Here is a 27,982-nt window from a genome sequence, read left to right as displayed (position 1 = left end):
GTCATTTATGTTTTCGAGAGAACACGTTAGACGCCAAGCCTGTTTTGCCTTTTGATTCAAGTCAAGTCTAGTTTAGTTTTTCTTTCTGTGAAGAAGGGATTTTGATTTTGCCTGCTTTTTTCAAGAGAAAAATAAAGACACTTGAAATCACACACCTAAACACACCTAAAACATGTTTCATGTGACCATTCAGTTACACACGTCGTGACTAAATGACATCTTAGTTACAGTTTTCTTGTCTGCAGTTGTTTGCTTACTAAAGACAAAATAACAGCGATGAAAAGTAGGACAATGATTTATTTGTATTAGGAGAAGAGTTGTAATACAGAAACGTTGTGGTTCAGAAGAGAAACAATTATGTGTTCTATCCCATCTACTCTAAAACACAGCCCCCAGAAAGTATCTTTGTTCGGGAGCAAGAAATTCCCCATCACACATTTCTTTTAGTGTTCATGACTAATTAGCCGAACTTTGAAGTTTAAAAACTTCACGCTGAACAAACGTCATTGCTTTGAAAAGTTTTCATTTTTTTATATAAGTAAGCTTAGCTGCCTTGAATTCTGTAGCGACAGCCCACTCACAGATAATACCAGTAGTTATATGTTAAGGCGCACACGCTGAAAATGAAAATGGAAAAATAAATGGGATCTGCTTTGTCAAGAAAGTATGTCTCTGGGTTTTTAGGTAGAATAAAGTATAGTTTTGTTTTTTTTCATTGTGACTTTCACCAGGAGCCTGGATGACTTTTAATATCATCAAGAACTTTACGTTTCTGAACAATTTGTCTTTTTCCTTCACTGTTGTATAGATTTGTGACTTAAGAAATCCATAAAGATGAATGCAACTGCTTTAACAAGTGCAATTACTGTCAGGTTGAGATCTGAGAGTGCACAGCCATCAAAGCCTTGCCAATAATGTTCCATATGATTTAAAAAAAATAAATTATTTCATTATTTACTTTGAAAGGATGCACTTATTCTTGCTTTTTTTTTTTAAAAAAAGCAGGTTTCAACAAGCTGTTGAAGACTGTTAATGCGATGTCTTGGCCATGAACACGTTTTATATTACATTCAGCCATATGATGCCACGGATCACTTCAACACAAATGACTCAGTGCCATTTTATTCATGAAATGGTTGTCTCTCCGTGGTTTAATTACTTTTTTTTTTTGTCTTTAGCTTTAAATCCACATAATACCACTGCAAGCATAAGCACTTCAACAAAAATAAAACTAAATACTCTGCCTGGAAGAAGTCCACCCCATTGCCCCGACACAGGCCTCCAATAAAACCTCCAGTCCATCTTACAGCAGGAACAGCTCTTTGACATTCTCCACCATGAATGAAACATACTCTGTTTGGCTGGGCAGGCTCGTCTCTGCCCCGTGGTTTGATTGGAGAGTGCCTCTGCTACATCTTTATGCAAAGCACACTGATGAAGCAGCCACTTATCATTAAGTGGCTGCTATTGTCATACATCAAGGTTTAATGTTATCAGCTAATATATGCATTATTAATCCAGATGATGGTCTTTATGCATACAGATTTGTATTCGCATCCACGTCTGCAACTCTTCATCGAGGAAAGCAGAAGTTCATCGTACCATGTTGTCAGGCTTGTATGTGGAAACTTTTATTTGTTTTTTTTGTTTTTCCAGCTCCTTGTTTACACTTGTCAGGCTTCAGACATGCACTGAACTCTGGAGATTCTCCACAGATTTTTTGGAGGGGCACATGTGAACTCAAGTTCTCAGAATCTCTTATTAAGATTTATCTGCCATCTCCCTATAGTAATCTCTGGTTAACCCTTAGTGCTCACACGGCACGGATCTGTGCTGCAGGTGCACCCATGTATCGCCGTGGGAATAATACACAACTCCTTATATGGATATCCTGGGGTGGGCGGGGTGGGTTGTTGAGTCAAAATTGTGATACCTTTTATATCACATTTTTAGTAGTGATGTAAAGTAACAATAATTGGGCAGAAGTCACTAAATAGACCTTTTTTCCAAAAAAAAACACGGCAAGTGAACTTCGAACTGTGACATATTTCCATATTTCACAAATTCAATCTGATTTTAAACATTTTTAGTACTTTTTGCTCAGGTGTGTTTATATAGTTGGTGAAAAGATCATCAAAAGAAAATCAATGTTTTACTCTATATTGCACATTCCTATAACCTCTGTATATACTGTATGTTTAAACATATTAATGGAAAGAAGCAGCCAAAATGCTCTTTGTTCTAAGGGTATATGTCCAAGCTCACTAATGTGGTCAAGAGGAAAAAACTCTGGCTCCACAGTAAAACAGATAAGTGTCTAATGTTCCAGCCAGGCACCAGCCTCTTAACTGGCTCTTCTGTAGATTCTCTCTGGATTGGGAATGCTCACCCAACCAATGTCTTGTTGCATTTGTAAGTTGTGAACTGTCGTACTGCCATATCATCATCATCAACAACAACAACAACAACAACAACATTAGCAGCACATTGTATGGACTCATCTTTGCTTTTTCGAAGCAGGAGACAAGAGGACAGACAATGAAAGCAGAGGAAGACTCATTGCATTTACACTTCTGTGTGGTCACAATGCGTCTCCAACCACCTCCCGAAGTGATTTGGCAGATCGGATAACAATCCGTCCTCAGGTGTATTTACACCGGTACTTATAAGTGGTCAGGTGCTATCCAACTGCAACCATGATCACAGAAAATACATGTTATTGCCAGGAGTAAAGGGGACCAAAGTGTAAGGCTTCTAAACGGGGGGTTCAGATACTTGTGGGTGACGTCACAACCCCTACCATGTTACTTGGTTGGTACCAAATAGCCGCCAACTCAAGTTGCTTTGGTTTGTGACGTAATAAATGAACAGGAAAACACCACTTCATTGACTAAATGAATTCTCTGCTTCACATGGTCAGTAATTAAATGGCATAGTCGGGAAGAAGTGTGTAGAGAAAAAAGGAAAGTCACACAAGGGAGGGGGATTGTTTGAGCAGTTGCCCTGTGTTACGTGTCCTGTCAGAGCAGAGCAGAGAGAAGAGGAGAGAAGTATCTGACGACAGAGAAAAGCCAAAGCCCCCAGGGCAGGTTTGTGTCAGCCACATGCTCCGGCGGGTCCTCACAGAGCAAGGCCTTTTGTTATGCTGATTTACTTGGCCTTTGGCCTGGAGTGTGTGTGTGTGCGTGTGTGTGAGAGAAGAGAGCACAAGAGCAAGAAAGACACAAGACAAATAACTGCAGCCTACATGTAGATCTAACAAGAATCACATAATCAGGGACACCAGAGAACATCTTACAGTATCAATATGTTCAGTAAATACAAGTCTTTCATGCGGCTGTTGATTAAGAAGATTTCATCAGTGCTCATTGTCATTTTTTCAAGATGTTTTGTGATTTTGTGGTGCATAATAACAAGATGCAGTTTGTAAAACTCTCAGTTTTCCATCAATCAAACCTTCAGCGTAGGTGTAAAGAGATGTCCACACCAACCTCCAGTTTTAGAGAACCTAAAACCTCTTAAACATAGAGAACCCAATAATTGATTTAAACTAAAACCGCCAAAGCGAAAATCTGCTTCCTGTTTCAACCAGACGTGAATAGTTATATCACACGAACCCTTTTTGACCCATAACAAATTTTTTATTTTATATTATTCACATCACACACAGGGCAGAAGTACAGAAACAATATAATGAAATAAACAAAAACATGTTTTAACCCAACTGCCATGAGTTGTTTTGCAAATAAATGTATACTTGGGTTACAAGTTACTCATAATTACAATATTTGATTTGCTTAAAAAAAGTCAGTTAATAGGCAACAAAAATCTAAATACAATGAAGAAACTGGAATCTGTTCATTGTCAGTGTATCTCTCACAAGACAGGAAGAATGAAAGAAAGAAAGAAGGAAAGTGAGCCGGTGTCCATTGTGTGAGTCAAGCAAGTGTAACAACACAGAGACACAGAGAACACAGAATAAGAGCGAGCGAGGATGACAGAAGGTGTCCCTCTCCTAACGTCCAGCCCCCAACTTTGACGTCACAGAGGCTGAGATACAAAACAAGCTGCTCTCTGCTACGCTCCTCACTCCACTTCCACTCCCACTCAAACACACACACACACACACCCTCCAAAGCACACGCCACAACACTTGCCTCAGGACCTGCTCGGTTCTGTGCCACTGAGTGTGGGTGTGGTGGCACTCATCAGGACCGACACATGCTTAGTTCGTCTACTTCCCTTTGAGTGGTGCCTGATTCTGTGTGCAGCCGCCGGTAGGAGCGAAAAGGAGCACTCGGACCCCCAACTACCCCAGCCCAGACCCCATCTCTAAAAGCAGCAGATGTGATAGAAGAGGAAAGGCGGAGAGGGAGAAACACAATCTCCCCTACCCCTCCTTCCTCCATCTGAGAGAACAATACCCAGCCTCCAGTTGGAGAGGGTCAGCTTTTGTCCCTCTCCCCACGCTCCCGCTCAAGAGTGAACGGCAGAAAGACGCGCTGACACACTGACCTGCTGCTGTGAGAGGAGAAGACTGTGTTACACAGACACCGCACACTGCACCGCTTCGTTCAGTACTTGGACAGCTCCTGAGCAACAACCCGTGGGACTGTGTTTTTCCATGAGCGAGTAGAGACTCGGTGAGGGACTCAAGCTAATTTGGTTTGACCAAGAACTACAAATGCAGCCCCCGTGTTCACTCCAGCTCACACCTTCCCCGTCCTTGGGACCGCAGGTCAGCACCGCCAGTTTCCAGCAGCTGGAGGAGAAGCAGCTCTTTGAGAAGTTTTGGAAGGGCACTTTCAAGGCGGTGGCCACCCCAAGACCAGAGAGCGTGATTGTGGCCAGCATCACTGCCCAGAGGAGGGTGACCAAGTGAGTTTTGTAGCTTCTAATTTCAAAGAACATGTTTTTTTTTTCTCCCTGATTGAAAATATATCTGACATCCAAGCTGCTCTAGTGAGGGTTGTCAAAGTCGTACACAAAGCAACAGCAAGAGGGTGAGGGGTGATGAGGAGAACAATGTTGTTTTATTGAGTCACTCCACCATCGGTAACCCATGCTTATTTCTATACCAAAATCCATAATACTCATATGGCAAAATCAAGAAAACATAATATGGTAATAACACAATATCAAAGTACATCAAAATGTCTTTGCTTGTGTTAGTTTGACTGAAATTTTGAAATTTTAAAATGACACACCCACGTAATGCGTTTGGGAGTTGAATGACTTTTGCTTCTATATGTTTATCTGGACTCAAACTGTCCTCGGCACACTGCGCATGTTACACAGTCCTCCCCAAGCTTCGAGAAAACAATTGATGAAGACAGCACAGAGAAGAGGAAGACAGCAGTAAAAAAAAACACAAACAAAAAAAAACATGGCAAAATCCAGACCGGTGCATTCTTGCACTGACAAATGTATGTTTTGTCAGCCTAAAGAATGCAATTTTTAAGTTTTAATGGACAGTAAAAACATTGACCACAAAACAGAATGGTGCTTGTCGGTATCTACTTGCCATCAGCTATAATTGTTTTGGTCTGTGATATAATTAAGTTAACCAGAAAACACCTGATACTAGTTTGCCATGAAAGATGTCCGCCTGGGCATGCACAAGATCTTTGACCGCACGTTTCTCTTCCCATACATCATGTTATTTCAAATGACTGAGCTAAATGTTAAACACACACAGTTTACATATCACTATTTTACTGCACGCTCTGTTTTCTCCGTCTCAATGGAACACAATCATGTGTGCTGCCACTTGTTGGGTGTTCATTTGTAATGCGGTTGTTTTTTTTTAACTACAGCAGTAATTCTTAGATGAAGTAGAACCTTTGTCATTGACATTTTGTTTACAGATTGTTGGATTTCTCACTATATATATGTATATATACGCACATATATATGTATATACATATATATATAGATATAGAATTCACATATATATCTACTTGCTTAAAGAAAACTATACATGTTGTATTTGAGGTAATCTTTCCGTCTTATTTACCTGTTACACCCTTGCTCCCATTTTGGTGAGCCAAACCAAACTGTTATTTTCCATTCAAAAGAATGATCGCTATTTTCTTAACAAAATATGAGCAAGTCCACAAAATGCTCAACAAATCCTGTCCACCCACCCATCTATTGCACATACCGCTTATCCTCTGAAGGTCATGGGGGGAGCTGAGCGCTGGCGTTGGGCAAGAGGCAGGTTACGCCGCAGGTCGTCAGTCCCAAGAGGAATAGAGTCTGAAATTCAGATGATCAAAAATCATTGCATTGTGTTGTTAAACATGTGATCATTTGGTTTTAAAAAATATACATATATTGAAATATATAGCATGGATATTGTTTTGACAAAATTTCAGTGCTTGAAAATCAAAATCCACTGGTATAGACATTTGTTACACATTTGTATGACCTTTGTATGTGACATATCGGCAAACACAGCCAGAATGTTTACTAAATATCACCTTATTGTGACACATGTGGCTTTGTGCCAGTGCCTGTGATGAAGGAGCAACATATCACGTGTTTGCTTTCCCACGTTTAGTCGTCAAACCAAAGGTTAGCTGCACGGCAGCCACGAAAGGACCAAAAAGTGATGATGAACACATGTTGCCTCCTTATCCCAACCGTCATTTGCTATCTTTGACAACTTGTGTCCGACACTACACATCAGCGGCCGTGACAAAAATGTTCCTGCAGATATTTTCCGACAGGTAGAATATTAACACGCTTGCAGGTGTGCACACTGGTGCACTTGTATATCAAATGTTGTAGCGTGGTTGAGTGACCCTTGAATGGGTTTGACACCCACTATCAACTTTCTCTTATGTGAAATTAGCAATGTTAATGAGGATTAGAATGGTCCATTTCATTCTACATTGGCACAGGCAGCAGAAAGACACAGTGAACCAGATAATGTGTCTTTAATGGCTTCTATTTCAGCGGGACTGCAAACGGTCTGGTTATTATGGCTTTTATTAGCCTGTTGGATATGATAAATGATAAAAAAAAAATTGGACCAAAGATATCTTGATTGTCCTGTGAGTCAACCATTCAAATTTGTTTGGGAAAACCTGCAAAGAAAAACTTAATCAAAGCAAATGGATCAGTGAAAAATAACAACAGATAAAATGTGACTGTCTGCCATGAAATGAGCATTCTTTCTGAAGTCGCTGGAAACTCTGGAGCGAGTCCCAGCTGTCTCTTTAGTTTTAGCTTCTCTGGGAAGGAAGCTCTCCCCTCAAATGTCTTTGCCTGTCCACTATGACCATCCGTCCCCGTGACACTGACGATGATGATGGTAACATGGCAGACGCTGCGAGAACAAACGTCCCCAAAGAGCAGACATAATGTTGCTAATTTGCCCGGGTCTGTTTGTTAAAGATGACAGAAGCTTCCCTGTAGCCTCAATATTTTTCCCCTGCCCTGCTTCTGTGTGTATTCTGAGGAGGGGGAAAATGCAGAGGGACTTCTGCGGTGATACAGATTGTAAATAATGAGTTAAAACACAACAAACAAACATGACACCCTGCGGAGAATACGGATGCAGGAGTAGTCGCAGACATCCTCCCTCCCTCCCTCTTTGCTGCGCTGTTGATTTTGCTTGAGCAGAGTGTAACTGGGGAACGCTTAGACCATCAGAATGCATGGCCTTAGGTCCTTTGCCTCTTTCTCTGCAAGAAGGAACATCATTATTCACTGTGGATAACTGAGGGGTGATGAACAATTGCAGTGAAAGCGAGGCGAGCATTATGTCCAACAAAGAAGAAAGGACACAGGAAGAGCCACAGGGAGATGCTTCATGTTCAATCAGTACAGGTCTTTTCCTTTTTTTTTTTTCGTATGTGCCATCCTTGTTTCTTCCTTTTCTGTTCTCCTCCTTCTCCCTTTCCTCTGTTTCTGAAATAATAAATGCTGTAGGGGCCCGAGAGCCACAGAGGAGTAATTAGAGTTTGTTGTTCTCCCCTCTGTCCTCCCTGTCTCCTCCTCTTCAGGCCAGTCACACAGAGGAGGGGAGGAGTTCACTGGCTCTGTGCAGTGGGGTTGGGCTTTGTTTGAAACCACTATAACCCTGCAAGCTGTTTTGTTCATGGGGGGGCTCCTTATTAAAAATGCAGCCTGCCTCACTTTGGCTTCTGTATAGAGTGTGTTTGTGTGCATTATTGTGTATCTGTGCGGTTTTCCAGTAGTGTGTGTTCTTTTATGGGTATCTTTGTGAGGACCAACACACTTAAACCTATAAGGGAGTGAGGACATTTAGACTTGGTTTTAGGGTTAGGGTTAGAATTGAGTTTAGGTTAGGGTTAGGGTAAGGGGCTAGGGAATGCATTATGTCTATGAGTGTCCTTACTACGACTGCTGCGCAAACACAATGTGTGTGCGTGTGTTCATGTGTGAAAGCTCAGTCCTCATGGGACCAAAACCTGGCCTTAACCAGGCAAAAACTAAATTCTGAGGAATTGGTTACATTTAGGGCTAAAATTGGAATTGTGGTTACAGTTAGGCATTAACTGATTGCGGTTAAGATTGGAGTTAATGCTTTGTTTAGGCTGTCCAAATGAATGAAAATCAGTGCAGTGTACAAGGGAGAATAGATGTGCAAACCTGTGTGTGTGTGTGTGTGTGTGTGTGTGTTGCTGCCATGTTAGTGGGCTCTTGTCCAACTATGGCAGATGGCATGCTCCAGAGAGTGCAGAGTGCAAGGGAGGAGGGGCGAGGGAGCAGGGAAATTGTCTCGCTCTCTCTCTGTGCGTGTGCGGTTGTGTGTTGTCTGTAAGGGATCGGAGGAGCTTGTACACCGACCGCACCAGTGGGGGCAGCAGGCTGCACAAATTAAAGGTAACACTTTTAGAATAGGACATAACACAGTGCGGCTGCAGCTTGGGAGCAGAGTGCAAAGCGGAAACAATCAACTAATTCATGGATTGTCTTGAAGATAATGGATGTCATTTTCCACCAAAAATAATAAAATCAAGGAATCATGTCGTACACACTATAAAACAAATATCTTAATGTTTGGGTGGATAGTTGTAAAGACATTTGGATAATAGAAAGAAAATTTGACTTTGGTTGCTTTGACGAGTCGTTTTAATAAAGCATTTTTTTATTACCCTTTATTATATCTAATTATTTCTTGTTTTACTACTATAGCAGACTGATTGAGATGCAGTCTGGGTCCAACTTTCAAGAGGTGTGACCAATGGACCTAGATCAAAATGCCTCCGTATGGAATATAGACCCAGTGATGGTGACCCCCGGATGACGTATGCAGAGTGATGGAAAATGAGTCATCAAATGCACGTGATATAGTAATAACATCTAAATAGTAATAACATCTAAAGCAGGGGTCTCAAAGTGGCGGCGGCCCTCCAAACAATATCATCTTGAAACGAGTAATTTCTATATGTTTTTATTTTTAAATTAATAGATTAATTTTGCATCATAAATATGTTTATTTTTTATTGTTGCATATTAAAACAAGCACTTATATTTTGAAATGATCCAATCCAATCCAACTTTATTTGTAAAGCACAAAACAAACACAGTAGACCAAAGAGTGCTGTACAGAATAATGAGGCAATAGAGTATGTATATATATATATATATATGTAAAGGAATACAGCATATTGATGTGTCATTTTGAGCTCATAACGTCCACTGCAACTGCTTTTGCTTTTCCCAAAAAAGTTGGGCTTTTTCTTTCCTTGACTGGCCCCCGACTGACCAGACGAGACCGTCAGTGGCCCACAGGTCATTCGAGCTGATCTAAAGGGAGCTGTGAAGCTAAAATGGAATCAAATCAAAAGCCAAATTGATAGACAGCTGCCCTTTAGCGGCCACCATGTTGCATGACGTCACACAGAGGTTTCGATTGGTTCCCTATTTAGAAGAGTGTAAACTCGGCCAAAATGGTGCTTTTGCCAGACGTGTACTGGCAGACTTGGCCGGGGTTACCCAGACAATGTCTAGGCCTGTACATCACAAACAATATAATCCAAGGCCTGTTAATTTAAGGTTAAGCTGAAATTGGACAGAGTTGTTCAGAGATCTTCAGATGCTTTTTTATTTTTCTTGTAGACAATGGCATGACCCACAATTAGAGCAGTTCGACAACCTGGACGGGTATAACACACACTCCCTTGATTAAATCACAACAAAACAGTGTTTCACTATACAGTATATGGTTGTTAGATGAAAAACAAAAAAACAAAATGTGAACTAATAATTCAATTCTCTAGCAAGCATATAGTCTTGAAACATGACAATACACACAATAGGTTTTTATCAGCTCCAGCTCTGATTGACACTAATGTAAACAAGACACCTGAGAGAACATGGTCATTTTTCCGACTACTACTTTATTTTGGCGGTCCAGTTGTGCAGTCTGCACTAATCTGCATGACGTGATGATGTGCACAGTTCCGTCAGCAAACTGAAATTGTTCAGTTTGAAAGAGCAGCTGAAGTGAATGGTATAAATGTACGATGATGACTTCTGCTCTGCTGCCTTTACGGCGTGTTTGTGTTGTCGAACATGACTCGCTGGAGGAATACAACCAGAGAGGCACACTCTTCTACTGACAACAGAGTAGCAGCTGCCATGCTAAATACTGAGAATCAAATGAATCAACATTGTATGTATGTTTGTTTGACTACAATTAGAAGCTCTTTTAATTTGCACCTGCTTTAGGGTTAGGGTCAGTGGCTTCTTCTCATGGGTATGTGAGTGTTTTTAGTGATGTGAGCGATGAGTGGGAAACAGCATCAATCGTCTCTCTTGGGTTTCAGTTTCTGTCGTGGTCACCTTTGCGTGTAAAGCATGAATACACCACCTCCTCACAAATGTATGCAGGTGAAAGTGGGATTTCATAAATACTGGATATAACGTAGTCTGAGAAACATCAAAGAGAAGCAGTCAGAGCTCCCACTGGGACAACACCTCTCTCTCTCTCTCTCTCTCTCTCTCTCTCTGAAAGAATGACACACATTGTTTGGAGACGGACGAGGGCTTTGTTAGCCACTGTAGTCTCTGTCTCTCTTCATCCCCCAGAGTATCTTCACTTGACTTCTCCCCCTCACCGAACATCAGTGTCTCTCTCCTTTCTTTCTCTCTGTAGCGTTTCACAGTGTGTGTTAACTCGCGCTCTCTGTGTCATGTTACTGGGAGCACGCAGTGTGCAGCGGCTGGAACATGCTGACAAGACAGTGAGGAGATGATGCCGACTCTCCATGCAGGACTTATCGCCAGAACATGTTCACGTTTGATATTATTCCCACAAAGTCCGTCCATTCGAGTGGAAACCGGTGACTGTGGCTTAACAGTGTTCAAATGTGTTTCACAAGCACGATGCATTACGTCTGTCACAGGCATTGGAGTATAGACGGGATTTATATTTGATATTGATTACTGCACCAATCAAATCATTAACACCTAATAACACTGTCACAAGTGCATTAGGAGGCATTTAAGACGCCTAATGGACTTTCCTGTTTTCAGTCGCTTTGTTGACACCCACAGTAAAATACTACAACCTCATTTCACGTTGTTTAATGGCAGAGGTCACAAAATCCGTTATTTTAACGAATAAGTGAATATTTTGTCATGTCCTTCTATATAGAGCTCCGGACATCACGTGACTGTTTCCAAACCTCGATGGCGGCAGGAAAAGCTTCCGTGAAAACGAACGGCCCCAGTGCCAGTTTCAAGCCGCCAGAGTTAACTACTTACTTATGATCCACGGAAATAGAGCAATATATCTCAGAACTTGACAGACTGGATATATCTGATCCTTACAATACCCCCGGGCGCTTTTCATTTTTCATTATTCCAGACCCTGCAATATCCTGACATCTTTAACTTCCTGATTCATTTTCTCTCGTCGTATTTCGGAGTATGCTTACACGTTGAAATATAAAGTATGTCAAAACAAACAAGATATCGACTTTAGTTAGCTTGGGTTTTGTAATTGCTATGAAGAGATCATTACACAAGCAGTTTATTATTATTATTATTATTATTAGTCCGACTAAGACTAGCTCGATTTTAGTTGGACTAACGTGTTTACAAAATAAATGATTGTCTTAGTCCAACTAACATTGGACATTTAACATGCATGTAAACACACAGAGTCATGAAAAAGAGTGGCTGGTAAAAGATAGATAGGTGTTGATGACGTTGCTACTGCTCTCCATGGTGTGTTTCTCGTGTCTGCTGCATTGTATTTCAAATAGCTGGTTTATGTCACATTTGTGACATATAACATGACTCACTCGACAATGCAACTAGAAAGAAATCATTCACCGTGCAAGTGTTTACCTGCGTTTAAAAGTCCCACGTCCAGCAACGGACTTTGGTGTAAAAAGAGGCATAAACGAGTGTGTTCTAAGAGTTTGCAAACAGCAGGGAACCGTGAGAGGAGTTTCTTACTTCACTCACAAGATGGAGGTGAGCAGCTTGTCACCTGCAGCTCTTCATCTAACACTCACAGAGGCTGCTCCATATTTCAAATTGATTGACTGTCAAAAAGGCCTGAAGAGGACCGGTGTCTTCCTTTGTAGACGCATCTTTGATGAGTGATCGCTGTAAGAGCAGGGCCCTCAATGACAAACACATTTGAAATTCCTCTGAAACTGTCACAAGAAGAGTGAAGTTAATATAAAGCTGAACGCAACATTTAGTTTGTATTCTGTGTAACATCGTACACATGTCCCAATGGCAATGTCTCTAAACACAGTTCACACACGGTAAAGACCTTTTTGTGAAATATCTTTATAGTGAATACTCTTTTTTCATATCTTATCAAATGATAATACTAAAACCAACAGTAGAAAAGATTTATAACGTCAGGGAACTTATTTGTTCCTTTCCAGTACAGCAATCCATGTACTACTACGTTATTAGCAGTAGATCTGGGTAGCTACTGGTGATGGAAGCAGGATCAGTGTTCTGGAGTCATGATTTTCTTTATTTGAATCATCATTTTGTATTTGTAAAATTGAGTAATTACTTATTGCAAAAATGAAATGGTCTCACTCTAACAGCGATGCATTTTATTAGTGGAAAGTGAGTCGTCAATCAGCAGAGATTGCAGCCCGTCAGACTGCTTCTACAGATCTATTTAGCAACCAGAGAACGTTTCTGTGACGAATCAGAGGATAGGACTGCCCTGAATCCTTCTGTGTATACCCACATACATGTACAGACATATCAACACGCATTACTGGGTTATACGTGACTGTAGTCAGTGGCTGAAGGCATCATTGAGGCTTAACTCGTACAAATCTGCACTACAATTGCAGTTTCGTGTTGTTCATATAACGTGTAGGAATCACAAGAACGATATAAAAAAAAGCGAACGCTTCAAATATAGCTTGGGAAATGTGACAGATTAAAAGGGGTCAATCGCCGTCATAACGACAGTGACAGCGTATGATTTGTTCAGTGAGACATTTTGAGAAGTTGATTATGGGATGTCAGTGCAGAAACAAAACCATGCACATAAACCGGAATTAGAAGCATTTCATATTTATGCCTTTGCACCATGTTTTTTTTTCTTTTTCCAAATATGCCTCTTTATCTATTCTATTTTATTTTATTTTATTTTATAAATGTCACTTAACCTGACCATTGTGCATCTTCATGTAATAACCATAATAACAACACATGTTTAGGGAGTAATGAGCACATTTTTGAGGCTCTTCTGTCAAACTATAGGAACAAATACACATGCACAAACTGCTGGTATATAGGAGACAAACGTGTGGACATACTGTGTATGGGCAAGGAAGCATATACAGCACATATGGAGACTGACAATACGCCATTGGGGGTTGACATGATAATTCCTCCAAAGCTGAACAGCAGCAGCAGCAGCAGCATTTTTAAAGATGAAAGCAAAGAGCTGAGCGTTAACCCTTTCCTTCCAAAGCTGTGAAAAATCCACTCGGCCCTTCTGAGGGGGACTCGTTCACATGTTTCATTTCATGTAGTTCAGAATTTGAATTTCGAAAATGAAAGGTCAAGTGTGGTGAAAGGTGAAGGCCTGTCTCTCGCTAGTTTCTTTATGTTGACTTCGATTTATTATTTAATTTATATTTTAATTTATATTTAATTCAACATTTGACTTTTCAGACTGTATTTTACTTCACATATGTAACCGGGTTACAAAATGGGCAAATGATCACAGTGATGTTAAACATATAAAAATACCCTAAAAAGAATATGTACAAAAATAGTAATGGTTACATATTCACCACAAGAGTGGAAAACACGTTTTTCAGGGAAATGTAAATCAAATATCAGAGAGAGAGAGAAATGAACTTGTGCATCTCCTCAAGTCACTGTAGACTTTAAACACAATATAATGGAATAAAATATTAATAAAACAGAGCTTTTCATAGATGAAGAAATTGCCTCTATACAGAAGAACTAAACAGTAGAATTAAACCGTCTGGATATATGAGACTTTTTTTGTGATTCTGCTTTAAATATGCAACATAGTTTCTAAACTTGTCATTTGTAAATGTAAGGAAATGCAAATGTTGTGTTTTCTTGAAGAAGAAAACTTACAAACAAGTCTGTTACCTTCACCAATATAAAAGCAAAGTGTTTTTGCTGTGGCATCTGGATGTTTTACTTAAATAATTCTTATCTGAGCATTGACAATGCATAGAAATAATATTTTATTGAAACTGTAGACGATTAATCAGCATCAGCAAAACACAGGTTGATACCATCGCACATAAAGAGAGTGTTTATGCCTGAATTCAATTTCAACGTCACCACAGAAAACAAATTAGCCTTGGTTTAAAGTGAACTTTCTTAATCAGAGAAATGTTAACCGCTCTTGAAGACCAGTAGTGCGGACTGTACTAGAGCAGTGTCGTTGTGTTGGTTTTGCACCTGGCTGCACTTACTTTGTGTAAAAAAAAAAACAAATCAAGTGCAATGACATTTAAAAAAAGACTTGTGGCATTTAGGTTCATTAACATAGTAAATTGTGCTGTTTGTTCACAGACGGTGAGCGCATGTGTCTGTGTGTGCGTTCATGTGTGCTTGTCATTTTGCCAAATTCACTCTCTGCAAGAACGAATATAACAGGTGGAGACAGAAAGGCTAAAATCACTTTCAACACTTAAAGCATCTCTGAGATGTAAAGAAAGATTGCTCCGACATAAAGTGACAGATTTTTTTAATCGAACAGACTGAAGCAAATTTTTTTCCTTTACAGAAAATGTCAAGACCCACTGGCTGTAATCTTTCCTACACTATTAGTTTATAAGTTCCTCACAAGCTTTATTTGGGTTTGTGAGTAACACATACAGACAGATGCAACCTCGAATACGCTGCCATTGTTTCTTGATATTAATATATAGCTAACCCTAACCTAAACCTTGTTCAAAGACCATATTGCAAACTTTGTTGACACTGAGGAGATTAAAGCTGACACCACTGACAGCAGTGATATCCATATAACAGATTTATATAACTGGCGGCTGCATTTTGTGAAACAAACAGGGTGAAAGAGAGAGGAATAAGAAAAATATGATCAATAAGTAGGTTGGGAAACAATATAACAGCAGTGTAAGAATGACAACAGCAAGGAGGAAATGAAGGAAAGTAAGAAAGCAGAGCCTGTGAGTGACATATTCAAATTGTCAATTTCAGGACATCAGAGCAGCCAAGGTTATTGCATTTTGTTGAATTTCATATTCCAGCCCATGAATAAAAATCTCTTTTGAGTCTTTACTACAGGGAATTGAATTAGCCTATATGTAGGCATTGAATAAACTCATAATAGATAATGAGAGAGAAGGTGACTCTCCTCTGTCCTTTGCTGACTGAAATGGACAGTGGCAAATCTTACAGACAATAAGAGATGTCCTATTCCTTTAAGCCAGGGGTCGGGAACCTTTTTGACTCAGAGAGCCATGAAAGCAAAATATTTGCAAATTTATTTCAGTGAGAGCCATATAATATATTTTAAGACTGAATTTAACTAAATGTGAGTATAATAAGCCTCTGAATGTATTCTTTTAAATAATGTTGTTATAATACTCACCATTAATGCGACTTCTGGTTCTTGTGGACCCTTTTATTGGCAGAACAGCAAGACTTTCTTCACGCAGTGTGTCACCAGCAGCATATCTTGCAATCACACTGAACTGCGACAAATGACTTACGTCTGTTGACTCATCCAAAGCCAGGGAATAGAACGGTGCTGCATTTATGTCATTCACTTGCGTTTCCTCCACTTCCAAAATCGATGGATGGATTAAAACAAGTGATAATATTTTATGTTTTATCTGAAAAGCCGAAATCTGCGAGCCAGATGCAATCATCAAAAGAGCCACACCTGGCTCGCGAGCCATAGGTTCCCTACCCCTGCTTTAAGCGATTCATTACCAGAAAGTAGTGGCTATGAGACGCATGGCTCTATCAATATGAATATGATTAGATCTTCACAAACCAGGGGTGTCCCTGAAAAAGATGAAAAAGATTCATTATGAGCCAAACTTTCAGCAGGAAGTGTGAGCAAGTCACTGCAGGCAGATCATATATAATCCCGTAAAATATGGTAAAACATCACCATAAAACTACTGTAAGTATTTAAGGTCAAATAAATCTCACGTTTTGATTAAGTCTGATTAAATAATTAAAAAAAACAAACAAAACCAAAACAATTTAGTGACTTTGCCATTGGCATCAATGAAAAAAAGCCTATGAGAAATAATTTGTTCACTTACATTTTCTAGTTGAGTTTATGGTCTCAAAAAGAAGATAGCGCAGGGCGTATGCTCCGGGGTGTGGCTATGGTTTGATTGACTTGGCTGTCGTGCATGGCACAGGTCCTTGAGCTCTTCCTTCTCTTCTGGTTTAAAAATGACAAAAAAGAAGATGGTCCTGTCCAAACTACAAAATCCCGAGGGCCAGTTCATCATCTGATGAGTGATGTTACAGTGGGTTGCCACTTGTGTGCAGCTGGGTAGTGGGACAGTTCTCAGTTTCTGTGCTTGGGTTACCTTGTTATTAACACATACTTCACACATTTGTTCATGTTAACAAGTTGCTCTCAGTGTGACTTAGAGCTACTCCATTTTTTCCATTCCCTAAAAAAAACTTAGATCTTAAAATACCTATATACGCTCTTGCGGTGACTTTGAGTAACCACCTCAGTGTCAACAATATAATGTGATGGGTTTTGAATATGTAGTGGCTGAAAAAGTCATAATCATAACAAGATCACTGGTGCTTTGGGGGATAGACAGATAGTTATTGCCACGTCCAACTGGAAAGTGCCATGAGGTAGTGCAATCACTCATAATGACAATGGACTGAAAACCTTCTCTGTCTTCTTCTCAGGCCTTATTAAATATGCACACATAGCCTAGTGTTGGCATATTGGAAAATCTGAAAAGCCCAACATAAAAGGCTGAAGTCGTTTTCTATTGACAACAAAATTACCTCTGCAGTCACAAAAAAGAACACAAACAACTTCCAGGAGAATCTTATTTACTCGATCCTCACAAACAAACACAAAGGCTTTAGCCTCAGTTAACTCCTAATAGTGACTGTCAGCTTGGTGCGTATCAGCATTTTCCACATTATTCTGCTAACTATGCTACATATTCGTAACTGGACCCCTGAAGCCATCATAGTGTTCATTATTTAAATGCAAGCTTCATGCAATGCAATCAAAGTCAACTCCCCATCACTCAAATAAAATAATTTCAAGGCTGAGTGCTTCCCACATCTCAACCTCCTCCTTCATTTTTCATTTTTGCATCTTGCTCATCCTCATTTGAGGAAGACGATCTGCCATTCATGTGAAATTAGCCCATTTACATATCTGATGCGGAGTTAAGGGTGGAAACTGTGGCAGTGTTGATGTTGCAAATGCAATCGGAGATGGGAGTCGAGGAATTAATTGGCCCGCGGCATTACTTCCTTCACTCTGCCTCGCGCTCACCTCAGCTGTAGCTTATTGACACGAAATGTCACACAATGACAAGTGATGCCAAAGCCATGACAGCCTCGAGGCTCACTCTGCAGGAAGGAGAGCTTTACTTTGTCCTTACAAAAGTTTCTGGTGAAGTTGCATCAGTGAACAGTGGCTTTGTTCAAAGATTAAACTATCTTTTATCTGCTCTTTAATCAATGAATGGAAGCATTTCCGACAACGTTTAAATGTCTACATTAAGAATTTATGCACCTAAAACTCTTATGATTCCAAATAAACAATTCTAACATTTAACTCCATTATATTATCATTCTCTGTTTTCAATAATGAATCCATTGTGTTGCCTTGTCCATTACTGTGCATTATAAGCATAGAAGCATTAGGATTCATCAGTGATGCATGTTTTTATTTGAAGCAATAATATAAATGTTACTCCCTTCAGCAGTAAGGGTTGACTGTCCAATACTACTCTTTTTTTTTTAGGACACCTATAGCACACAACAGCCTGTCAGTGGTGCATCTGTAGCTGCCCAGGAAAGGACACACAGAGTCATGGACAATGAAGCACCTTTCACAGTTTAACACTGTCACAAATGGGACGTAAATATCTCAGATTTTCACAAGATAAACCAGCAACACACTGACCGAGAGAAATCATTTTTCCATGGCCGAAAACGGCTTAATCCAAGCGTTAAATGCACTGCGTTGAACAGCATTTTGACTCACTGATGTAGCCTCTCGCACGGTAGCTTTAAATCAAATGTCAGATAACCCAAAGCCACTGGACAAAATATTGATCAGCTATGCCAAGCAACAAGCTGACTCTAATCAGAGGAACCAACTGCCATGTGAAAGGTAATGACAATGTAGCTGAACGGAGAGCTGTGCAGAGCATAAAACCTCATCTTCCCAATGTGCTACTTCCCAGTGTGAGTTATATTCCCAGTGGCAGGAGCATCTCACTGAAAACTGATTAGAGCAAACAGAGCTGACAGGTTTGTCATTGTTCCTGTAGTGAGAAGGAAGTAGAGTACAAATCTCCTCTTCATTCAGGCCAGAACACACAGAGAAGACAACGGAGTGATGATCCTTTTTAGCTTGAATCACTTCTTTGAGACGAAACACATCACAGTCTCATAACGGTTCCAAATGACTGCCAACAAACCGGTTTGTCATTCATAAGTGGATGATCGCTCATATTTTAATGGCTTCAGCAAAGTATAGGTCTACCATGCAATTTTATATTTGCAGACTAGGAGAAATCATTAAGGGAAGTTATTGTTTTTACATTACGTCAGCATACTGGCAAGACTGTTGCTCTTGTTTCTAGAAAATGGATCATTTCTTTCCTTAATTAAGTTTTGTAGCAGCCTTGTGAACTGCTCAGTCATTAGACATATGTTTAATGTGGTCAATGTTCAGTTGGGTTGCTATGGATATTGTGCGTATGGAAAATGACTGCAGATACAGTTTTGGCAATGGCCTTTTTCTCATCCACGCACTAAGAAGTGGTTTAGTTCAGTGATAAACTGAACAGCCAGGAGTTTAAATGTAGGAATGTTGTATGAAATATTTGTTTTCTACTGCTGTTTTCTACACAATTGCACGTTGAACTTGGTGGGAGTATTTCATGGGAAGGAATCTCCACATGATAAACTCGCTCGTAAGTCAAGGAGGTATACTGCCCTGGTCGCATATCACGGACCCTGGTACACTTGCGCATCAGGGTCCTGTAGTATCTGACTTTACCATCGGGTGGCGGTACAAGTCTGGAAGCAGGGAATAGAACACATTCTTAGCAAAGAAGAGAGCGATGCTACAGCACCCTCGGACACGTCTGTTGTGAGGGAATGCAAAGTTATTGTGGTAGAATGCAAAAGTATTGTGAGGGAATGCAAAGTTATTGTGGTAGAACGCAAAAGTATTGTGAGGGAATGCAAAGTTATTGTGAGGGAACGCAAAGTTATTGTGGTGGAACACAAAGTTATTGTGAGCGAACACAAAGTTATTGTGGTAGAACGCAAAGTTATTGTGGTGGAGCAAAGTTATTGTGACGAACACAAAGTTATTGTGGTAGAACATAAAAGTATTGTGAGGGAATGCAAAAGTTATTGTGGTAGAATGCAAAAGTATTGTGAGGGAATGCAAAGTTATTGTGGTAGAGCGCAAAAAGTATTGTGAGGGAATGCAAAGTTATTGTGTTAGAACGCAAAAGTATTGTGAGGGAATGCAAAGTTATTGTGGTAGAACACAAAAGTATTGTGGTAGAATGCAAAAGTATTGTGGTAGAACACAAAGTTATTGTGGTAGAACGCAAAAGTCCAGCCTGACCCTAGGGGGGCTCCGTACAAATCACTATATCGGACTCAGTATATTGATAAATAAGAAAGCTTCTGATCAGATATGAAATAGTGATATATAGCTATTCCTAGTTTTTTTTATGTTGAATACATATTAATTGACATCAAAAGTTAGTAATGCCTGGTTATAGGATTAAGTGATTAAGTTTCTTTGTTAGCTCAATTAGTTTATAGTAGATTAGATTTGCCTGTAGAGCAAATGTAGTGGCCAAAAGAATACCGTATGAAAGCACACATTTGTTCTCCCACCATTAGACAGTGTAAGTACTTTTTAACATAATGACAGGTTTAAGCTAAAACGTAGTCTCTTGCATGTATATGTTTATGTATGCATGTGTATGTAATCATCTTATTTCATCACGCAACGTGACACAGTCCTTGTGTTTAACATCATGTTAGCATTTTCAGTGGAAGCATCTGTTGTGATAGAGTGTGCTAACATGGCTGCAGTTGCTAACTCTTTCTCTGACGTCATTTTATACATTTGGTGTTCTCTGATCTCAAAAACATGAGACTATAAGTGCCCTCAATTTACCATAACATGCCTTATTTATCTTCACAATCCACAAATAATCAATTAATCAGTCGAGTTTTGTGTCATTAACCAAACAAGTCTTCCACAGTCCAATTTTGATTAAGACTTCAAAGTCTGGCCTATTTGTCATCTTAGAGAGGTAATCTGTTATATATCCAGAGCCAGTAATTCATTAGCTATAGGCAGCTCTTGATTCATGAAATGAATCACAAGCATGGTTCAAGTAGAAATTTGGAGTGCTGTGAAAAAAAAGAGTAATTATTGATTAATAATCACACTGATTTACGTATGAAACTCGGGTATTTGTAAAGAATGGTCATCCCAGTCACTTCCAGCCTCAGAAGATCCATATAAACACACAGACTCTGCATGTGCATTTGGATTTGTCAACTAATTAAATTTATCTGCAAGTGATCTGGGTGATCTGGGGATATTCTACCTAGTTATAAGAAATATAATTAATGTCCCTGGAATTTCAACTAATTTTACTGGCTTCCTTTTTTTTTTTCTCAGTTTGGCATCAATGAAAGAATTGGTTATCGTATTCTGCATGATTACTTTGGAAAACATGAAAGCCTCTGCGATAGCCACATAATTAAACTGTTATTTTGGGGCATTCAATTTAAACTTGGGCTCAGCAGTGTCCTTGCTGGAGAAATAGAAGTGCTTTGTCTCAGCACTCTCTTTCACTCTGAAGACAGTTTAAGGAAATCTAGTGGCAATAAAACACCGGATCTGAAGACAACGGGAGGCTCAAAATTAATGATATGCCTTTGATCCGACCGGGGCGACACACGGGTGCCTTTTGTCCCCATCTAATGAGTGCCTAGCTCCATAGAAGACTACTAAATTATTTAAGAGTGTGCTAGAAGTTTGACGTTTTGATTTTTCTTTTCGTTCTTGCATTGCACCAAATGCATAGAATTCACGGATCTGAACCATAATCTCATACACTGGAGTTGCGGAACATCTGCCTCATGTAATCAACTTCCACATTAACCTACATTGTCTGGATATTCAGAGCTTATTACAGTATGTGATGGGCATTGTGCTGTCAGCTATAATTTGAATACAGCACACCCTTATCCTGTTTGATATACTCAGCCAAGGTAGCCAGGGAACGGGGGGGACGGGGGACGTTTGGCATATCAAGCAATGATTTGCGTAAACTAATAGAGGCTGACTGGTGGCATAATTTTTCGTGATGGCCCAAGGGCAAAGTTAATGCACTGAGACGTCGTCAAAGTCAAAGACAGAGTTGGATTTTTCAAAATCCACTTGAATTTCTGCATTTTTCAGTCTGATGAAGAATGCAATTACTTTTTTTGAAACTGGTGGTTCTCATAACACAAAACTGGGGAGGAAGAGAAACAATTGGCTTGTTGGCCATCTTCTTCACTTCAAGAAAACTTCTAAGTGATTGGAGTGACTGATATATTTATTCGTCCTCCAGCAAAGTCCCCCACCTGACACATCATCCTGTCAAGAAATGGGCAGGAGATTAGGGGGCTGATATGGTATTGGAAAAGATGAATAATTGCATAGACACTATCTTTTCCATAAATTCTGAGGCTAGGGCAGTCCTCCCGCCTCTCTGTCTGAATGGTGCATCGGTTGATTGACAGCAGCCAAGGTTGGGGTATGTCAGAGTGGAGAAGTCATTTTAAAAGCCGGTTACAACATACCGTCTTAACCCTCAGGTCATTATCGGGATGATGCCTGTGCTATCAGCACTAATCCTAGCCTAAAGCTACCCATACCCCCATTCTCACAGGATCGATATTGCTTGGGGACGTGAGATGGTTTTTGCAGTAAAAGTTTCAGGGAAATTTTTCTGCCTGTATTTCAATAAAACTGGTAAGACAGCAGTTCAGCAGTCAGAACACAAGCTGGCTTCTTAACTGTCACGTGAATGTAAGACCCGAGTTCTCCAATTAAAGGAAGTAAGTGAGTAAGCCACCTTTTGGCAATGTATGCACATCATCATCATCAAAGTGGCAGAAGAATACGCCATTAGTCACGGTCCATGCAGTCTTTTTCAAACTAAAACTGACACTAAAAATAAAACAAAATCCCATCTCCCGTCTGAATAAATCAATTTTCATATCATAGCAGTCAAGTATTTATAAAGCTCTGACTCATTTGTGGTGGTGGTGGTGTGGCTAGCACTGTTGCCAGTCTGAATGAGGGCTTTTCTGTATGGAGTTGTGTGTTCTATGTTGTGTGCATTGGTTTTCTTCAAGTTTCCTCCCACAGTCCAAAAACATCTAGCCATTGTCTACTATTTTATCCTCCACATAAGGGTCACGGGCCACTGGTGCAAACCCACCCTGGACTAGATGCCAGTCCATCAGAGGGCCAACACCTGGAGACAAATTACAGATCATGCAAACTTCTTCCAAACCTGCTGACCGAGTGACACAGTCCAAAAAACATGCAGGGTTTAATTGTTCACTTTTAATTAGCCGTAGGTGTGAATGGTTGTTTGTCTTTATATGTTTGCCCTGTGATAGATTGGCAACCTGTCCAGTGTGTGACCCTGCCTCCCACCCTGTCAGCTGGGATTAGCACCAGCAACCCTCGTAGGTAGGCTAAACCGGTAGAAAAAGAATGAATGAATGAATGAATGACACATTACAAAGGTTTCCCACTCTCATTTCTTGCTATATTACCATACCATCAAAGGAAGTCTTATACAAGAAACAAATCATCTGAAACACATTGTCTTCTATTATTAGAACTGTACATTATGTCACAGAAACAGACTCGGTTGGCCTTGTCATTAAAATGTGGCCCCAATACAGTGGAATTATTGTCTGAAATCATTCTATTTGGTCCATATGAAATGATTGGTTGTATTAATTACAGGATTGCGAGGGCTATAGACACCTTCTCTTTTTATGTCTTTACGTATTAATGGCTATCAAGTCGTGATTAAGACCCAACCTTGCACTGCAGTTGTCTCCTGAGAATCGTTATCAGCGCTCCTACATTTGCCATTATTTTCCCCTGCTCCAAACTTGGCCATTCCTCAGTCAACTTTCTTAATGGCGCCCTTCCTTTCCTGTTATATCCTCTCTGGGAAAAAAAGGGCGTACAGGATTTCTATGATAAAAGGGAGCGACTCAACTTCTCATGCTGCCGCTCTTCAGTTCAATCCAAGAATGAAAGTGTCTGCCAGCAAGGTGACAAAAAGCAGGCTGTCAAGACACTGACAACATTTGAAGCAGATGACAGGCTTTGCACCAGATGCTTCATTCACGCCTTGAGGGATTATTTTTTGAACCTATCATATTTCCCAATATGTTCCACACATTTGAAAACGATATGAAGAGCAAGATGTATAATATTACACCTGTTTACCTACGTTATTAAGAAGTGTTGCTTTTCAGAGAGTGCTCAGAATAGATCAGTATGCAGCATGCCTCGGTGTGCCTGCACATTCGGTGTCCTGTAGTATTGATGGAATCTGTCTTCACCTTGAGAAGTTATTGCATTAGAAATGTTGTGCCTCCTCTGGCAGCACTTTTGATCATTTACACACAGATTTATATTTTTTTTGTCATCTCTATAGAAAATGCATTTAACACCGGGACCTTCAACAACCAAAACGAGATGAAGTGAATACATCATGCTAGTGTACAACTCGTCCTTCTGCACTGTTAACAAATGCTCGTCTGTGAGTTGTGAAGGTGCTGCATTTTAATACCTTTGGATAGATTTAGCTAATGTAATATTTATATTTATATCAGTAGTTATTTGGACCACCATGTTTTCACAATAGCCCACAATGGGATTTTACTGCAGTTCACAAATCATTAGGTGATGCCATGCCTGGTTGATGCAGTAGCTCATTTGTATTTACTAGTAAATCCCTGCAGTGATTTGATTTGGATTCTACAAATGTAACTAATAAGCTTCATTAAATATGTGCATTATTAAACTTTCTGTGACTCATTATATCCACATTACAGTACAATACGCAGCATGTCAAATCCTTCTCTCACCACCTTTGACTTGGAGGAGGATTATCCTTTAACAAGGTTTAAGCCAAATATTCAAGGACTCTAATGACACCAATCATTTCAAGCCATGGGGCTGTGATGCTTTCCACTTACATGTTATTACAGTTTCCTCTTTGTCTCCAGCCTACAATGAAAATCTATCAGGACACAGTTGTTATTTTAAAGCATATTCAGTGCTGTTTGTCAGTACGACAGACAGAAGGACACAGCATGAAAATCAATGTCAAATACTTGTTCTATAAGATTGATCCCACGGTAATTTGGGATATCTAACAAAATGTGTACTATTATTGTCCATTGTATCTATCTTATTGATGTAAAGTTGTTCTAAAATTAATTAAACCATGCACACGCAAGCATCAAAGAGCTCAGTTGTCACTTTTTATTTACTCTAATTGCTTCCTCTTGAGAAACAGAGGTTACTTGGTCCGGACCTTGACAGCTTTTACCTTCCCACACATTAAAGATAATGGAATAATTCACTTGCCCTTGAGTCCCCTCGCCATACATCCATACAAATCCTTTAACTGGGTTGCCAGCAAATTGGATGAACCTCCTTTCCATAAAGAGGTAATGGACTCCCTCTGATAGCCCTCCAAATAACACAGGTGGGAGGGGAGGTGATATGAACCAATTTATTATCTGACTTTGAAGAAGGTGCAGAAGGTCACCCCCTTATTGATCACAGGTTCTCCCATAGGGAAATGATAATTATGTGTACAAATATGGACAAAGGTCACCTCCAGCCAGGAGCAGGTTCGAAACCCTTTTCAAGTAATTTATCACGATATTTGTGACATAGGATTTTTTTTTTAAAGGCGGCATAGTCCGGAAGCTCCAATCAACGCTGCTTTTGTGTGTGTATCTGCATCATTACCTCGTTTATGAAACCCTAAAGTTTCAGAACAAACAGTTCAGCCACTGCTAAGAAAATAGGGTTTTATTGTTTTCCTGGGCTCTGCGAAGCGGAAAGGCATTTCCGTTTGCTGATGATGTCATCAGTAAACCTCACCACTCCTCCCACCACAGTAGCTCCTCCTGGTGCGGGCACTAGTCCGGGCACATCTGGTTGCGTACATTCAACCGCAGAAGAAGAACTACTCCTGTTGTAGCTGCTGAGATGCAGAGCATCCACTGTGCCAGAGGGGGAGCTGCGTATCTGAGAGCTGACGTGCTAATTACGTCACTTCCAGGTACCTGGCCAATCACAGGACAGTGGGAAGGCTCTCGTTGGCTGGCCAATCACAACCCAGTCCACGTTCTGGGGGTTTGATTTTGGTCTGAAACAGCGCAGCTGACGAGAGCATCAGTGAGGTGATATTTCGATCGGCTCGTTTGCGGCGATTAGGAGGATTTTGACCATGAAAACAAGTTAATATATGTAAGTAGACCTCCATAACTAACATATATGTGTGATATGAGCATTTAATGTCACCTTTAAGTGTGATGAAAAATAACTTGTTGTATCATTCAGGCTCCTCAGTATTTGTGTTACCACAGTATGATGAAGTTAGAGATATCATTCTTCTAATCTAAAATCTAATTTAAACAAAGCAACGATTCCATTAAATTCATCCAACTCGTCCAATATTTAACCATAATGAGAGCACAAGCAAACTTTTTGGTTCGCTTGATTTTGCTGGCAACGCTGTCAGTTTTCTGAAGATATAGAAGACGTCCTGTCCCAAGAAAAGGTCAGACGTCAACACCACTACAGCTTTCAATGAGTGTTTTTGATTTCATAATCTGTTAGGTTGAGGAGGGACTTGTATTAAAACAGAAATACTTATATCGCAGCCTCCCACTCCTTTGACTGTAGTATAGCTTAAAAGCTGCTCTGCTTATCTCTGACAGGCTAGGTTTTTTTTTTGTCTCAAACTCATATCGAGTCTACCAGACTGCCAGCAGCACCTCTTCCCTTGATGCTAATCAAGGGAAGAGGTGAACAAAGGCAGGGGAAGTCAGCGGGCGTCCTGATTGCTCTCTCTAGTCGCCACATTCGGTATGCCCTGCTCCATTTTTAAGAGGATTACTTTCAATGTGAATGCGAGCTAATAAAAGGCTCAGTTTTGGCACTGTTAGGAGCCTAAATCATGTAACGCTTGTAAGAGAAGCCTTCACATACTCCTACATACATTTATGTAAATGCGCGGTCGTGTAGAGTGGGTAGCATGGTAATTCTTGTTCCACAAATCCCGTCAGTCGTGAACGTGGAAGAGTGTTGTTCCCTGTTGGTGAGAAGTGGACATGATGGGGTGTTAGACAGCAGCGGAGATTATGCAAAGGGTGCAGTGAGATTTCTGCTACAGACATCAACTGCAGATGTGGACACTGGAGGGAGAATTACTACAGTGTGAGACAGAAAAAAAAATGTAATCCAGTGGGAAACGGAGCGATTACACTGAAGATTTGACACCCATGGCCCACCAAACAGCCTACAGGTTGTAGCTGCAGACGTGGGAGGAGGTCCTGACTTTATATCAGCACAGACGGCAGGGGTTGAAGGAGTGCAGAGCTCTACTTGCAAAGACTCATCTTTTTAGATGAGGCTCAAATGGACAGGGACAGAAGGTGGAGGCAGCACATGGACAAAGACAAACAAGCCTGGAGTCCTGATGCCCTTTATTTGAATAAAGTGGGAAGTTAGTTATGTTAAGAAGTTGGCTGCAGGCTGCATCTGAATTTTTCATTTATAGAATGGAAATGGTGGTGTGATCTGCTGGTTATGGTAGCTGCTGTGCCTCCATCTGGTTGCACACCACACCTGATTGGGGACAAGGGCAGAGCAGTGATGAGAACAGGAGGGAGGATCATGGGTGTAGTTCCTGTTTCTGCGCCAAATCCAATATGAGAAAACTGAGTGCACAGTGTGAAAACTATCATGTGCTTAGGTGAGGAGGGGAAAAAAACAGATGTCAGGTAATTCAAGGTTTATCATTTTCATCTCCTGAGTTAGAAAAATATATATATTTGTTAAGAGGAAGTTTCTTGATTTGTTGTGTTAACATTTCTCTATTACTGGCAAACAAGACATTTGTAACTTTAACTTGGAATAAATTGAATCCAGTGAATCCACCGCTATTGT

The 27,982-nt window shown here is 40.2% G+C and overlaps 1 protein-coding gene across 1 annotated transcript in view; it reads left to right on the top strand.

Annotated features, from left to right (window-relative positions):
- The first annotated feature begins 4,090 nt into the window (after positions 1-4,090).
- The window catches only part of srrm4 (serine/arginine repetitive matrix 4), a 54,058-nt gene continuing 30,166 nt past the window's right edge, over positions 4,091-27,982 (top strand). Inside the window, exon 1 of the mRNA XM_044026828.1 lies at positions 4,091-4,878. Within this exon, the coding sequence (XP_043882763.1) occupies positions 4,685-4,878 (194 nt within the window). The 5' untranslated portion in view covers positions 4,091-4,684. The remainder of the gene's footprint in view (positions 4,879-27,982) is intronic.

The sequence above is a fragment of the Solea senegalensis genome, linkage group LG5 (genome assembly GCF_019176455.1).
Source record: "Solea senegalensis isolate Sse05_10M linkage group LG5, IFAPA_SoseM_1, whole genome shotgun sequence".
NCBI classification, from domain to species: Eukaryota; Metazoa; Chordata; class Actinopteri; order Pleuronectiformes; family Soleidae; genus Solea; species Solea senegalensis.
Note: the sequence above shows the minus strand (reverse complement) of the source record. Positions and strands in the feature narration are given on the sequence as shown.